We start from the raw sequence: 14,627 nt of genomic DNA, 5'->3' as shown, positions 1-14,627 counted from the left end.
CAATAATGACCATAAGTTTCTTTTTCAAACAATTAAATAAGTATTTAACACTAACAAGACAAGTGACAAAGAGAAGTAGAAAATTTATTGCAGTATTTGTTCCACCATAAGGACTAGGATCCCATTGTTCTCTTACAACTAGGGTGACCTTATACAACAAAATCTACCTTTACAAAATATCATCCTGCAAGTAGCCCACAGATACTGCATGCGTGGCTTGAAATATAATAAATTATACCCAGAAGACTGCCATTTAACAGCATGGACAATTAAAAGTAAACAAAAAAATCAGATCTCAGAGAATATCTAAGCTAAAGAAAGCCACCGGGTACTAGTTTAAATTCAAAAAACACTTTAATAAGACCATCAAAAGGACTAATTTCCAACATTCACGTAAGATTTTATTCTATTTTTTTTTCTTTACAGATGTTTTCTTTTTTCTGAGATATAAACATTTGTAGTTTTGTGTTAAACCTATAATACAGTGGGAGTAGAAATGAAACAACCTAGGTTCTGCTGCACAACAGCGAAGGAGCCTCCAACAATGTTTGAGTAACATTTCCCTCTGGTTTGGCGGTGGGTGGATGTGATCGTAGAAATAGGGGGTGTGTTGGTTCAATGCAGGGTTCATTAACTGGAAGTCCCCTCCTTGGCAGCGTACAGTGACCGTAAAGTCTGCGCCATTTTGTTACTCAGTTTGTGGTTACTGGTCAAGGCGATTTTTTTGTAAATGATGTCAGACTCCTTAATAGTGTCCACCCAAGGCACCGTTTTGCGTCCGTCCCGTTTCTTGGCGTCAGCCCAGGGGCCAGAGTAGGAGCCGGACATCCAGTGCACGCTGTAGCCTGTGCTGATCTTCTGGATGACCCGGGCGAGCTGCGGACGGTCCTTGTGCTTGGGGCAATGGATGGCGATGACGTCCATAGAGTCCAAGCTCTCGTTGAGGTTCCCGGGGTCCCCCGAACGTCTCGCCCGCCGAGAGGACTGAGGAGAGAAGAGAATAGGCGGTTGCATTCGAGCTCTATCCTGGGTACATACAGGAGTTTATTCGGGCTGGGTTGCAGAGCTATAAAATATTAATCTAGGGATTAAAGATACCAAATTCCAAGATTAGGCTACTAAACAGTATGCTTTAGTGCATCTTGGCTGCTTTACAGTGCCTTCAGAAAGCATTCACACCCCTTGACTTTTTACACATTTAGTTGTTACAAAGTGAGATTAAAATGAATTTAACCGTCTTTTGTCAACGATATAAACCAAATACCCTGTTAAAGAAGAAAAATTCGAACTTTTGTAAAACATTCATAAAAATAACACTAATATATCTTAATTAGATAAGTATTCAACCCTGAGTCAATACATGTTAGAATCACCTCTGGCAGCGATTACAGCTGTGAGTCTTTCTGGGTAAGTCTCTAAGAGCTTTCCACACCTGGATTGTGCAACATTTGCCCATTATTCTTTTCAGAATTCTTCAACCTCTGTCAAATTGGTTGTTGATCATTGTTAGACAACCATTTTCAGGTCTTGCCATAGATTTTCAAGCATATTTAAGTAAAAATTGTAACTCGGCCCCTCAGGAACATTGTATAGTGTAGATTTGGCCTTGTGTTTTAGGTTATTGCCCTGCTGAAAGGTGAATTAATCTCCCAGTGTCTGGTGGAAAGTAGACAACCAGGTTTTCCTCTAGGGTTTTGCTAGTAGCTCCATTCAGTTAATTTATCCTGAAAAACTCCCCATGGCCTTAACAATTACAAGCATAACCATAACATGATGCAGCCACCACCATCCTTGAAAATATGGAGAGTGGTCCTCAGTAATGTGTTGTATTGGATTTGCCCCAAACATAACACTTTGTATTCAGCATATAAAGTTAATTTCCTTGCCACATTTTTTGCAGTATTACTTTAGTTCCTTGGTGCAAACAGGATGAAATGTGTCATTGTGTACAGGCTTCTATCTTTTCACTCTCAATTAGGTTTGTAATTGTGGAGTAATTACAACGTTGTTGATCCACTCAGTTTTTTTTGATCCACTCTCAGTCCTATCGCAGCCATTTACACTAACTGTTCTAAACTCATGGGGAAACATTTGAGTGGTTTCTTTCCTCTCCGGCAACCGAGTTTGGAAGGACACCTGTACCTCTGTAGTGCAATTAATAACTTCACTATGCTCAAAAGGTGTATTATTTACGCTTGCCTTAACAAAGGGGATGAATACTTAGACTAAAAAGACATTTCAGCTTTTCGCTTTTAATTTGTAAACATTTCTAAAAACGTATCACTTTGACATTATGGGGTATTGTGTGAAGGCCAGTGACAAAAATAAATAAATCTCAATTTACTCCATTTTAAATTCAAGCAGTAACAACCAAATGTGGAATAAGCAAAGTGGTGTGAATCCTTTCTGAAGGTGCTGTGTGTATATTTAGTGGTAAAGGCTGGTAAAGGAAAAGCATGGCTGTGGGTCTCACCCCAGGGTTTCTCTCATCTTCTTCACTCTCGTCATCCTCATCATACTCTACTGGTGCAAGATGCCCGTGGCCGGCCCCTCCAAGCAGTGCGCTTATGGCTTTGTTCCGGATGTTGGCGCTGGCCTGTGCCGCCTCGCCCTCCTCGTCCTCCTCGTCTGGGTCCAAGTGTTCCATCAGGGTTTTGAACTAGTGGGACAAGAGAGGCAGAGGATTATCGGGTCATTCCATGTGCACGTTTTTTTGTAACATCCATCCACATTTTCTTCCGAATCATAAATTCATGCTGCAAGAGTAGTGAAGACTTGAAAATGTTGAAAAGGGACCTGAAAATGACTAGCTAGAAAGTAGAGGCAGTATAACTCTGTCCGTGTTTGGGACATGCAGGTGGTGCCAAAGCCTAACACTCACATCCAGGTACTGCTTGACTATCCTCGTCTTGATATCGTGAGTGAACACCACGTTGGCCCAGTTGTTGGACAGGAAGTCGATGGTCTGTCGGGGCTTGAAGTGGACGTTTGTCTTTCTGTTCACCGCCTTGTCGTACACTTTGGCTGACTCAGTCGGCGAGTACTTCTGGATTTTGCTGCAGACAAGGAGAAAGTGAGTGAGTTGTCCATTGTGCATTAATTATCTGCAGTCCATAGCCACATCAAACCAATCAAATGAGTGATCAAGGGGAGTTCAAAGGCAGTTTGTCATAGCCAGACAATCAATTAATTTAAGAGATTTTGCCCTCAGAGATTGAGTATTTGAACCTGGATTCAAATACTACTCAAAATGTTATGCTTTAGCCTAACAGAAGTATTTGAAAGGATTTAGAATAGTATTTGAACCCACGTCTGCCTGTAAACCTTAGTAGGGATGTCATGTGTGAGGCACCTGCAATTGGTATTATAAGTCACGTTATATACACCTGTCTGAGAAGCTGTAAAGGTTCTTGAGGTGCTGTTTGAGCACAAGGAGCAGCAGGATGCCCTGCGAGGCGTTGGCAAAGTCCAGGAGCGACGTGGCGTTCTCAGGCAGTCGCCGCATCACCCGGTCCACATCTTCCACGTCCAGGTCTTCCAGGTCTAAATCCGACTCCGAGCTGGGTTCCTCCACAGCCACCGGCCTCTTGGACTTCTTAGGCCGCCGCACCACCTCATCGTCATCATCGGGGTTTGAGTTTTCATCGCTCCCGGGGGAGTCACAGATCTCCTTGTCCTCGTCCTCCTCCCCGCCAGAGCCGTTCTTTGACTGGCGCTCCTTTCTAACTTTGGGCTCGCGGCGCCGCGGCTCCTTCAACAGAGACTGGGGAGAGAATGAGAGCGGGGAATCTGTCAGCAAATTGTCTATTTGTGTGAATTCTAAAATGAGTACTGTGTATGTCTTCACAAGTATATTTGATCATGTTAAGATAGGCTGGACACATTTCATTTTTAAATATTTTTTTTCGGATAACTAGTTAATTGCATCTGCCGTGGAGCCCAGTTTCATAATATTACCATATGTCCCAGCTGCCTGCCGTAGTTTAAGTAATCACGAAAAAAAACAGGTCTTATTTTAGGGCATTTTTCACCCTGCCAGCTCCCATTAGTTCTATTGAGCAGCGTGGCACCAACTTGCCTTCCAAACATTCTATTTCCAGCTTATTGTTCTACATCACAATGCCTGCTTTGCTATTGTTGGAAATGAGACCTGCCCACGTTGTTTGTGGTTAAAATGTAAACAATTAAAAAAACTACTCATGGAACTCTGAGGTTGTCCCATTGTTTCCTATAGAGAAATATAGGCATGTTTGTATTTTGCCAAATATCTCACAATGTGTATAGATTAAAAAAAACAAAATTTGATAGCATTTTAAATCATGAGAATCTCCTCTTTCTAATTATGTAAGGCTGGGCAGTGTATTCCGTTGTCATCAAACGCTAGACCAGAAACACCTTTAGCCCTTGGAACGCTGAGCTCCTCCCATTGTTTTCCTATGGAGAGGCATGCTGGTATATTTCGCCAAATATCTCACAATGTGTATATTTCAATTTTTTTTCAAGTCAGAAACCATTTTTAAATAATGATAATCTCCTCTTTCTAATTATGTAAGGCTGGGCAGTGTATTCCGTTGTCATCAAACGCTAGACCAGAAACAATCAGAAGTTGCCATTTTTTCCCTACTTCCTCGTTATGCAGACATAAGCACACTTGACACCATCGAGGTGCGGAAGTTAACTTTCTACACAAGTTATTTTTCAGTTTTGTCCTAAGAACAGATTTTAGTGGTAAAATAAAAAGGGATATATTTTTTGGTACCATTTAGGTGAAATGGAATTTTAAGCATCACTCCAGTCAAAACAGGCTCTGCCAACGTTCCATTCCATTCATTTGCTATGGGCTCGCGCTAGTGTTCCAGCTTAGCCAACGTTCCGTTCCATTCATTTGCTATGGGCTCGCGCTAGTGTTCCAGCTTAGCCAACGTTCCGTTCCATTCATTCATTTGCTATGGGCTCGCGGTAGTGTTCCAGCTTAGCCAACGTTCCGTTCCATTCATTCATTTGCTATGGGCTCGCGGTAGTGTTCCAGCTTAGCCAACGTTCTTTCGACATTTTCAGCCTTGGGTGAATTTTGACTCATTCTACTGTCCAGCCTAGTTAAAAGTACAAGGATTGTGTGTGTGTGTGTGTGTGTGTGTGTGTGTGTGTGTGTGTGTGTGTGTGTGTGTGTGTGTGTGTGTGTGCGTGTGTGCTCCTGACCTCTTTGAAGGTCTGCAGCAGGTTGCTGCCGGACACAGACAGTGTGATGTCTATGTGGTGCATAATGAAGAGGGGCTCCTCCTGGCTCTGGTAGGGGAAACAGGCCAGGTTGTCGGCTATGAACAGCAGCATGTTCACTTCAGTCTTCTGTAGAGGCACAAGAGACACAAGCCATCAGTCAAACGCGCACATTCGTACACGCGCGCATACCAACAACACACTGTCACACCCATATGCTGCCGCTACTCTTTCCTTTAATCCTACTCTTATCTATCCTGATGTCTAGTCACTTTACCCTGCCTTCATGTACATCTCTACCTCAAATACATTATTATTATTATTATTATTATTATTATCATCTATCCTGATGTCTAGTCACTTTACCCTGCCTTCATGTACACATCTACCTCAAATACATTATTATTATTATTATTATTATTATTATTATTATTATTATCATCTATCCTGATGCCTAGTCACTTTACCCTGCCTTCATGTACACATCTACCTCAAATACATTATTATTATTATTATTATTATTATTATTATTATCATCATCATCTATCCTGATGTCTAGTCACTTTACCCTGCCTTCATGTACATATCTACCTCAAATACATTATTATTATTATTATTATTATTATTATTATTATTGTCTATCCTGATGTCTAGTCACTTTACCCTGTCTTCATGTACACATCTACCTCAAATACATTATTATCTATCCTGATGCCTAGTCACTTTACCCTGTCTTCATGTATATATCTACCGCAAATACCCTGTATATCGCTCCACATTGATCTGGTAGTCCCTGTATATCGCTCCACATTGATCTGGTAGTCCCTGTATATAGCTGCACATTGATCTGGTAGTCCCTGCATATAGCTCCACATTGATCTGGTAGTCCCTGTATATAGCTGCACATTGATCTGGTAGTCCCTGCATATAGCTCCACATTGATCTGGTAGTCCCTGTATAAAGCTCCACATTGATCTGGTAGTCCCTGTATGAAGCTCCACATTGATCTGGTAGTCCCTGTATATAGCTGCACATTGATCTGGTAGTCCCTGTATATATAGCTGCACATTGATCTGGTAGTCCCTGCATATAGCTCCACATTGATCTGGTAGTCCCTGTATGAAGCTCCACATTGATCTGGTAGTCCCTGTATATAGCTCCACATTGATCTGGTAGTCCCTGTATGAAGCTCCACATTGATCTGGTAGTCCCTGTATGAAGCTCCACATTGATCTGGTAGTCCCTGTATGAAGCTCCACATTGATCTGGTAGTCCCTGTATATAGCTGCACATTGATCTGGTAGTCCCTGTATATAGCTCCACATTGATCCGGTAGTCCCTGTATATAGCTCCACATTGATCTGGTAGTCCCTGTATATAGCTGCACATTGATCCGGTAGTCCCTGTATATAGCTCCACATTGATCCGGTAGTCCCTGTATATAGCTCCACATTGATCTGGTAGTCCCTGTATATAGCTCCACATTGATCCGGTAGTCCCTGTATATAGCTGCACATTGATCTGGTAGTCCCTGTATATAGCTGCACATTGATCTGGTAGTCCCTGTATAAAGCTGCACATTGATCTGGTAGTCCCTGTATATAGCTCCACATTGATCCGGTAGTCCCTGTATATAGCTCCACATTGATCCGGTAGTCCCTGTATATAGCTCCACATTGATCTGGTAGTCCCTGTATATAGCTCCACATTGATCTGGTAGTCCCTGTATGAAGCTCCATTCTTATGTATTTTATTCTTTGTGTTCCTATTTTAATTCAAATCTAACTCTGCATCGTTGGTTAAGGGCTTGTAAAGCAAGAATTTCTCCGTAATGTCTACACCCGTTGTATTCTGCACGTGACAAATAACATTCGACTTAAAACAACAGTACGTTTTCTTCTTTATTTACACAGGAAGCCTATCAGGAAAGGAGACCTGGCCAAGAGGCCAACACCGTAAGAAAACAACAAATCTAACTAGCAAGCAAATAGTCTATTGATAAAAGAGGTGGGGTTTGGATGAGGAGACTCACGGAGCTGTCGTCAAACAGGTTGAGCAGGGAGATGAGGAAGGCTCGCCGGTGCTGCCGGTTCCCTCGGACCATGGAGAAGAGGTGGGCGCAGAGGGCCGAGGTGGTCTCGTCATGCCGGAAGCCTCGGATGATGCTCTTGCGGGACGCCATGATGGCCTGCTGCACCTGGTAGGACATCTTCATCCCAGCCACTGCCTTCATCTGTAGGAGGGAAGACGCGTCGTCAGCTAAAGCTGATAACACCAGGCCCAAATGGCACCTTATCCCCTATATAGTGCACAACTTTAAACCAAGGACAATAGGGCTCTTGGTCAAAAGTCGTGCACTATATAGGGAGCCATTTATGACGCATCCTTTGGTCACCCGGTGAGGGGTTCAAGACGCGGCGTTAACCACCTTCGAACTGTATGGGAGGAGTTTGAGGATAAATGGTTAAACGTTTGGAGGTGTGCTACCATTTAGAGTATGGACTCACGTGAATGAATCCGGTGTACTTCTTGTCGATCTCCACCAACTGCTGGTCCGCTTTGTTTCTCATACTGGGCTCGGGGTCCGTTCCCATGGCGATGAGATACGGTACACACTGGAGAAAAGACACTGGTCTGAGGGGAAAACATCCTAACAGGGGTCTGAGGGAAAAACATCCTAACACAGAGGGTCCTCTTTTTATATTCGGGAAAAAAACTCCTCTCTAAAAAAAAACACTTTTTTTTATTGTGATAGCCCATAGTAAATAAAACACCAGCTTGATTTTGTTTAATTTGAGGGACCTTGGAGGATGTTGATTTGAACCTAATTTCTTGAAATTCTACGTAGGCTATTTGACGATAATAGATAAGGGAAATAAAGACCCGATTTCCCCAAATATTATTTAGCTAACAAATGTTTTATGATAATTTATATGAACCCTCAATTTAATTTTACAGAAAGTGATTCAATCAATTGATAGCGAGTCACATATTGCATGAAATTACTTTCCAAACAAAGTCCAATTTCTTTGACTCCTCGACTTTAGGTCATAGCTCTGCTTCTGAATGTCAGAGAGAAACCAAATATTATTCCCATGTGTATCAGAGTCGAGTCTTCCTCTGTCATTGCTGACTTATGCGTAGTTTTAGATCGGTATAAATAATTGCGAATTGTATATAACATATTTTTCAAAAACATCCTAACACAGGGGTATTCAACCATGTGTCTGCGGATCCCTAAATACTGCAAGAGGTCAGAAAAATATATACAAAAACTTTTTTAAAAAAAATATTTTTTTAGGAATATCGCTTGCAACAGAATAAACAAAGTTTGAATTACATATCTACAGCAGAAAATAGGATATACTCTTTCTAAATGTAAACTTCAACTAACATTGAGCAGATTACACTGAAAAAGCACCCGTGAATAGGCTACCCGTGCCGCTGGCTATTGGTTAAGCTTTCTTGACATGGACATACAGTATGGCTAACCTTTGTTTAACAAGCTAAACAGCTGCTCTTAGCAGTTGCTGGCTAATAATACACTTCCTCTTACAATTATCTACCAAATTTTTTCATTTTAAATATGTTGATTGCTTCTCCTTGCCATCATCAAAAAGTTAAGCTAGCGTATGATGGGGTCCCTGGGACGCCGGTTTGCCTGGGAGGGGGTCCCTGGGACGCCGGTTTGCCTGGGAGGGGGTCCCCGGGCAAGAAAAGGTTTCAGAACCTCTGTGCTAACACACACTGGTACGAGGAAAACATCCTATGGAATGGGCACTTCATTCCAATATTCTCCCAGTAAAGAAAGAGTGTCACAGACAGGGTTATAGACTGCCAAAATGATTCATTTTTTCCCCCCAAACAAGCATGGTTTACCTGCACGGGGTGGATGAGGCCCTGGTTGAGGGTGAGTGCGATGACGTTGAGGGCAAAGTGGCGCACGCTGGACTGGGTGTGGAAGAAGGCTTCCAGCACCTGCTTGAGGTACAGCTGCATGATGGAACTGCTCATGCCCGATGAGATATCCCCCATCTCCTTCAGGTCCTCCTGCTTGGACAGCTTCTTCCCTGCATGACGAGAGACAGACAGAGTCACCAACAGCTGAAGACAGAGCAGCACACATCGTTAAGAGAAGACTGCTACCAAACCGTTAAGGCTCAGTTTGACACGTACGGCATAGGATTGGGAATATTTGTTTGTCACGTTAAAAAGGGGCAATCTGAAAAAACATTTTGATCTCATGTATGGTTGAGTCCTTGCTTCCATAACTCCGCCTATGCATTTGAGTGGTTATATTTATCCAGCCCCGTCCCTAAACCGTTCTCCAAAACAGTGGCGGGGTGTCTTGTTGTTGTTTGAACAGATCAAGCTATGCAAAAAGCTGTGAGGCTGTAAGAGGGTGTGCGAATGGGTTGGTTTGGCTTCGGAGCAGGCGGGGGGTTACTCACACTGCTGGTCAGCCTCCTGCATGCGCGAGTCCTCCTCCTGCAGATAGGTCTGCAGGTTCTTCAACACCTGGATCTTCAAGTTGACAGAGGTGCTCCTGTCGGCCAGGATTCCGTTGTACAGGGTCTTCACCTCCGGGGAAAACATCTGGCTAGGGTGCATAATCACCAGGAAGCCTGTGATGGAGCACAGGATGGAAGACCACGGGTGAATTCATTAGTTCAAAACATTTTGCAACAAAAAAAGAAAAACAAGCAGTTCTTATTGAACAACTTCAGGTAGGTCCGTCCCCATTTCATGCCGTTGGCTTTCTAATGAATATACCCCTGGAATTCATAGCGACCCAGAACAAAAACGCAGGACTGCGTTCAGAAAGGCACAACGTTGTAGAATGTTCAAATAGACATAGATAGACATGTTGGTTTGGCATAATGTAACATAATATTCAAATGTGTAGAATAAGGAATCAACTCAGCTCTACTCATAACATTCTACAAAGTTGGCCTACTGAAGGTTGGCCCCAGTCCAATTTTAGAAGAGGTGAGGAGGAATCAGAAGGTGAACCCAGCAGGCCATGGGGCGGGGGGGGGAGGCAGGTGTGCGTGATATTTTACCTAAGCCGATGATAGCCTTGGTCTTCACCTCCTCGTCCTCATGTTTGGTAAAGTAGAGAAGCAGCTCCAGCACCTTCTCTTTGATTACCACCTGGACAGAACAGCCCGAGGGAGAAGAAGAGATTATGACTGATGTACCAGGTTGAAAGCCCAGGTCAGCCCAGGTTGGAAGGTTGGAACCAAGATTGGTAGGTTGGAAGCTTAAAAAAGTTATTTCTTATTCCCAGTTATTTTACATACATCCATATGACTGGAGTTCGGTTTGAATTATAAAGGAGTCCTTTACCTTGGTGATGCCCTTGAACTCCTCCATGTCGAACTCAAAGTGTCGACACAAGGCTCCCACGGTGAAGAGGGAGCGCAGGAGGGCCGGCTTGTTGGCAGCCAGAGCTGTACTGTTGGGATCTTCCTGGTGCTGCGTCTTCAACTTGGTCAGAGCACCTTCGAAGAACACAACACGGCTGGGTTATACTAGATATCCTCTAGATGGATTTGAAATGCATTGTATCCACATGGCTGAATAATCAAATCAAATTCAAAAACGCCTGCGTGTTGTGTGTCAGTCATAACACAGACAGAGCTTGAACACACCAGGAGTAAGCTGAGGAGATGGTGTGTGTGTGAACTCACCATAGTATCTGTTAAAGCAAGACCACACAAACTTATAGTTGTGGGTCACCTTGTTGACCACGGCACCGAGGCAGCTGACACAGTGTTGGACAACCTGGCAGAGGCCGGAAGGGGAGGGGGGGAATATGTTCAGTTGTTTAGCAACAACAACACTACCATCTAGCCTAGTAAAAAGCATGAGCTCATTTTAAATGTGCAGGGCATGCGATCCAACATTCAAGTAATTTCCTCAAAATTCCCAGAAATCCCGGTTGGGGATGAAGCAGGCAAATCAAGAAATCGTTCGACCAATATTTCTGGAAAAGCTAGGAATTCTGGGAAAGTTCCTGGAGTTTTGCAACCCTATATATCCAGAACACTAGGACTCTACGCACCGTCATGCCGTATTTGATGATGAGTTTCATGAGGTCTTCCTCTATGGTGGTGAGGAAGGTCTCAGAGGGGTGCTCCAGCAGAGGGATCACCAGCTCCAGGATCTTGGCCACGTTACAGATCACCATGAAGTCGCTGGCGTTCTGCACCACAACACAGCATTAATACTCAGGTTTCCATACAATCTTTATATGAACATAAAGTCCACGACAGGCCTGATGGAAACAGCAAATTTGAACGGTAAACTTTCCAAATGTCGACAAAACAAAACACACTAGACAAGGCGGGATCTTCGTGTCAGTAAAATTAACTATGCAAGAAATGTCTGTGGAAACGCCTTTATGTGCAAATATTGATATAATAACCATCATATCAAAGTGAAACTTGGGAGTCACGCGATTGATTATATGTCCCACTACGACTCAGGAAAACATACAGTTTAATAAACTACTACTGATGAACTTCACAGGGTGGTGAAAGATGAGCTTGATGCTCCGTTCAATAAATATCTAGGGTCTTGTTCTGGTTAAAATAATCTTGCTCATCATGTAGGCTATACCTGCACTGTATCTGCACGCTGTTTGCTAGAGAGAAGCTGCCAATACCAGAGTGGGCACATTCACTATTTAACACAAAATGTTTAGTGACAAAACCATCAGTAGAGTTGAAAATGTTATCGAAACCCATTTAACTTGTGTATTTTTTTAATTTAAAATCGGTACGTGGGAATTTAACCGCAGGTTATTTTTATGTGCCCTACATCATCGCACAACATCTCTGGTGGGGAAATTAGCATATTATTTTTATGTGCCCTACATCATCGCACAACATCTCTGGTGGGGAAATTAGCATATTATTTTTATGTGCCCTACATCATCGCACAACATCTCTGGTGGGGAAATTAGCATATTATTTTTATGTGCCCTACATCATCGCACAACATCTCTGGTGGGGAAATTAGCATATTATTTTTATGTGCCCTACATCATCGCACAACATCTCTGGTGGGGAAATTAGCATATTATTTTTATGTGCCCTACATCATCGCAAAACATCTCTGGTGGGGAAATTAGCATATTATTTTTATGTGCCCTACATCATCGCACAACATCTCTGGTGGGGAAATTAGCATATTATTTTTATGTGCCCTACATCATCGCACAACATCTCTGGTGGGGAAATTAGCATATTATTTTTATGTGCCCTACATCATCGCACAACATCTCTGGTGGGGAAATTAGCATATTATTTTTATGTGCCCTACATCATCGCACAACATCTCTGGTGGGGAAATTAGCATATTATTTTTATGTGCCCTACATCATCGCACAACATCTCTGGTGGGGAAATTAGCATATTATTTTTATGTGCCCTACATCATCGCAAAACATCTCTGGTGGGGGAAATTAGCATATTATTTTTATGTGCCCTACATCATCGCACAACATCTCTGGTGGGGAAATTAGCATATTATTTTTATGCATATTTTTGAATATATTAATGGAAATGTGTGGCCAACTGGATGGAAACCTAGCTTGTGATGCAATCACAACACTAGAGGTGACCTTCTTCACACTGTGGTCTGAAGTGTGCATTTTACAATAAACACCACAGAGCCATCCAAACATTTCAACCAGTACCATTATGTTCTCTCTCATTATGTGGAATTGTTCTATAGTATATACTGTATGTAAATTACTTGTTCATTATTTTGTATATATATATATATATATATATATATATATATATTCTGTATAGACCTATTCTACCTCCCAAGTGGTGCAGCGTTCTAAGGCACTGCATCTCAGTGCTAGAGGCGTCACTACAGACCCCGATTCGATTCCAGGCTGTATCACAACCGGACGTGATTGGGAGTCTCATAGGGCGGCGCACAATTGGCCCAGTGTCGTCTGGGTTAGGCCGTCATTGTAAATAAGAATTAGTTCTTAACTGACTTGCCTAGTTAAATAAAATGTTGAGGTCAGCACCATTTTACCAGGTCAAATTTATAAATAAAGGCGATTCTGATTTGATAGGTTTTGCATCGTGACTTTTTTTGGGGGGGGGGGGGGGGGGGTGGGAGACGAGGGCTCTTTGGGATAATCTCACATTGCACTTGGTGGTCAGGTAGGGTTGCATGGTCATGGCGTGTTTGACGATGAGCTGAGCCCGGATCTTGCTGAACAGGAAGAGAGTGGTGATGCAGGACACCAGGCGCGTGGAGTTCACCCCTTTACTTTCTGAAAGGGGACAAGAATCACGTTAAAGAAATCCACTCACGGGCCCGCCAGTTTGAGAGCCCTGGGTTAAAGGGATAGTTCACTCAAAAACTAGATATTAGTATTTTGTTCATAAGTCCACTGTTAATACAACTCCTCAAAAAGGGTGCATGTCAGAGGTCAATCACCCCAAAAAGTATGCACATCAGCAATCAAGTTCTCAAGATGGAGAGCGCTTTCAGGACAAAGCAAAAACTGTGATGGGTTTTTTGACAGATTTGTTTATGAGTGATTAGATAGTTTCAGTGATCTATCCTTTTAAAAAGTGTCCTCTGGAATTGGCTGGGGAAAACAAGTCAAAACAAAACGGAGGCAAGTTACCTGTAAGAGACTCCTCGTATTTGAGGATGTGCTCCACAAGATTGTCCACGAGCTGCACACAAGCCTTCTGGGCCGGTTTGTAGGCAGCGTCTTCCTCCACTTTCAACAGCTGACAGAGGAGAGAAGTGAGCAGAAAGACAAGGAGGTTTGTGGCCCCAACGGCACTCGAAGAGATGCATTCTGGTGAATACGACAGCACTTTTTTTTTAAAAAGACTTACATTTTGAAGGAGTTGCTCGAACCAATCGTAGCCCGTGTCTTTGCAAGCCGTGACCTGCAAAACACATTGAGCATGTTAACGATCGCACAATCCAAGATGCAGTCGGATGTAGGACAATAACCAGAACATCTGCAAAATGACTCGCATGTAAATAACACATGAAATGATTTGAGTTTAACTTGATGACAACAGCGTTGACGTGCACTCACCACGTCAGTTATGTTGAGAATCTTCCTGGTCATAGTGTCTTTGTCGTGGGCCGGGGTCGGGGTGAACCACAGCTTCTGGAATGTTTCGTTTACTAGTTTCTGTCATAGGGACAAGTATCACAGTTGAGTCAATACGGCACACATGGAGACGATGAAGCTGCAAGTTCTTACAGGAGGTAAGTGTGTATATTATTGTCTCAAGAACTTCACTGTTCCCCCGATGCAGATATAAATCGTAGGGTACAGTGACATTCTTATGCTGTGCATGTGATTAATAAACTCATCTAATCTGTGTAGACAGCTTCTTCTCAGAATA

The 14,627-nt window shown here is 42.8% G+C and overlaps 1 protein-coding gene across 1 annotated transcript in view; it reads right to left on the bottom strand.

Annotated features, from left to right (window-relative positions):
• Positions 1–63: 63 nt before the first annotated feature.
• nipbla (NIPBL cohesin loading factor a) overlaps positions 64–14,627 on the bottom strand; it is a 42,660-nt gene continuing 28,096 nt past the window's right edge. The window contains exons 32-48 of the mRNA XM_036979360.1: positions 14,312–14,410; positions 14,103–14,156; positions 13,883–13,991; positions 13,392–13,522; positions 11,285–11,425; positions 10,911–11,004; positions 10,567–10,721; positions 10,281–10,371; positions 9,669–9,842; positions 9,097–9,287; positions 7,725–7,832; positions 7,250–7,450; positions 5,200–5,346; positions 3,387–3,763; positions 2,882–3,056; positions 2,474–2,659; positions 64–984 (exon numbers count right to left, since the gene is read on the bottom strand). Of these exons, the coding sequence (XP_036835255.1) occupies positions 631–984; positions 2,474–2,659; positions 2,882–3,056; positions 3,387–3,763; positions 5,200–5,346; positions 7,250–7,450; positions 7,725–7,832; positions 9,097–9,287; positions 9,669–9,842; positions 10,281–10,371; positions 10,567–10,721; positions 10,911–11,004; positions 11,285–11,425; positions 13,392–13,522; positions 13,883–13,991; positions 14,103–14,156; positions 14,312–14,410 (2,787 nt within the window). The 3' untranslated portion in view covers positions 64–630. The remainder of the gene's footprint in view (positions 985–2,473; positions 2,660–2,881; positions 3,057–3,386; positions 3,764–5,199; positions 5,347–7,249; positions 7,451–7,724; positions 7,833–9,096; positions 9,288–9,668; positions 9,843–10,280; positions 10,372–10,566; positions 10,722–10,910; positions 11,005–11,284; positions 11,426–13,391; positions 13,523–13,882; positions 13,992–14,102; positions 14,157–14,311; positions 14,411–14,627) is intronic.

Source organism: Oncorhynchus mykiss, chromosome 6 (genome assembly GCF_013265735.2).
Source record: "Oncorhynchus mykiss isolate Arlee chromosome 6, USDA_OmykA_1.1, whole genome shotgun sequence".
NCBI classification, from domain to species: domain Eukaryota; kingdom Metazoa; phylum Chordata; class Actinopteri; order Salmoniformes; family Salmonidae; genus Oncorhynchus; species Oncorhynchus mykiss.
Note: the sequence above shows the minus strand (reverse complement) of the source record. Positions and strands in the feature narration are given on the sequence as shown.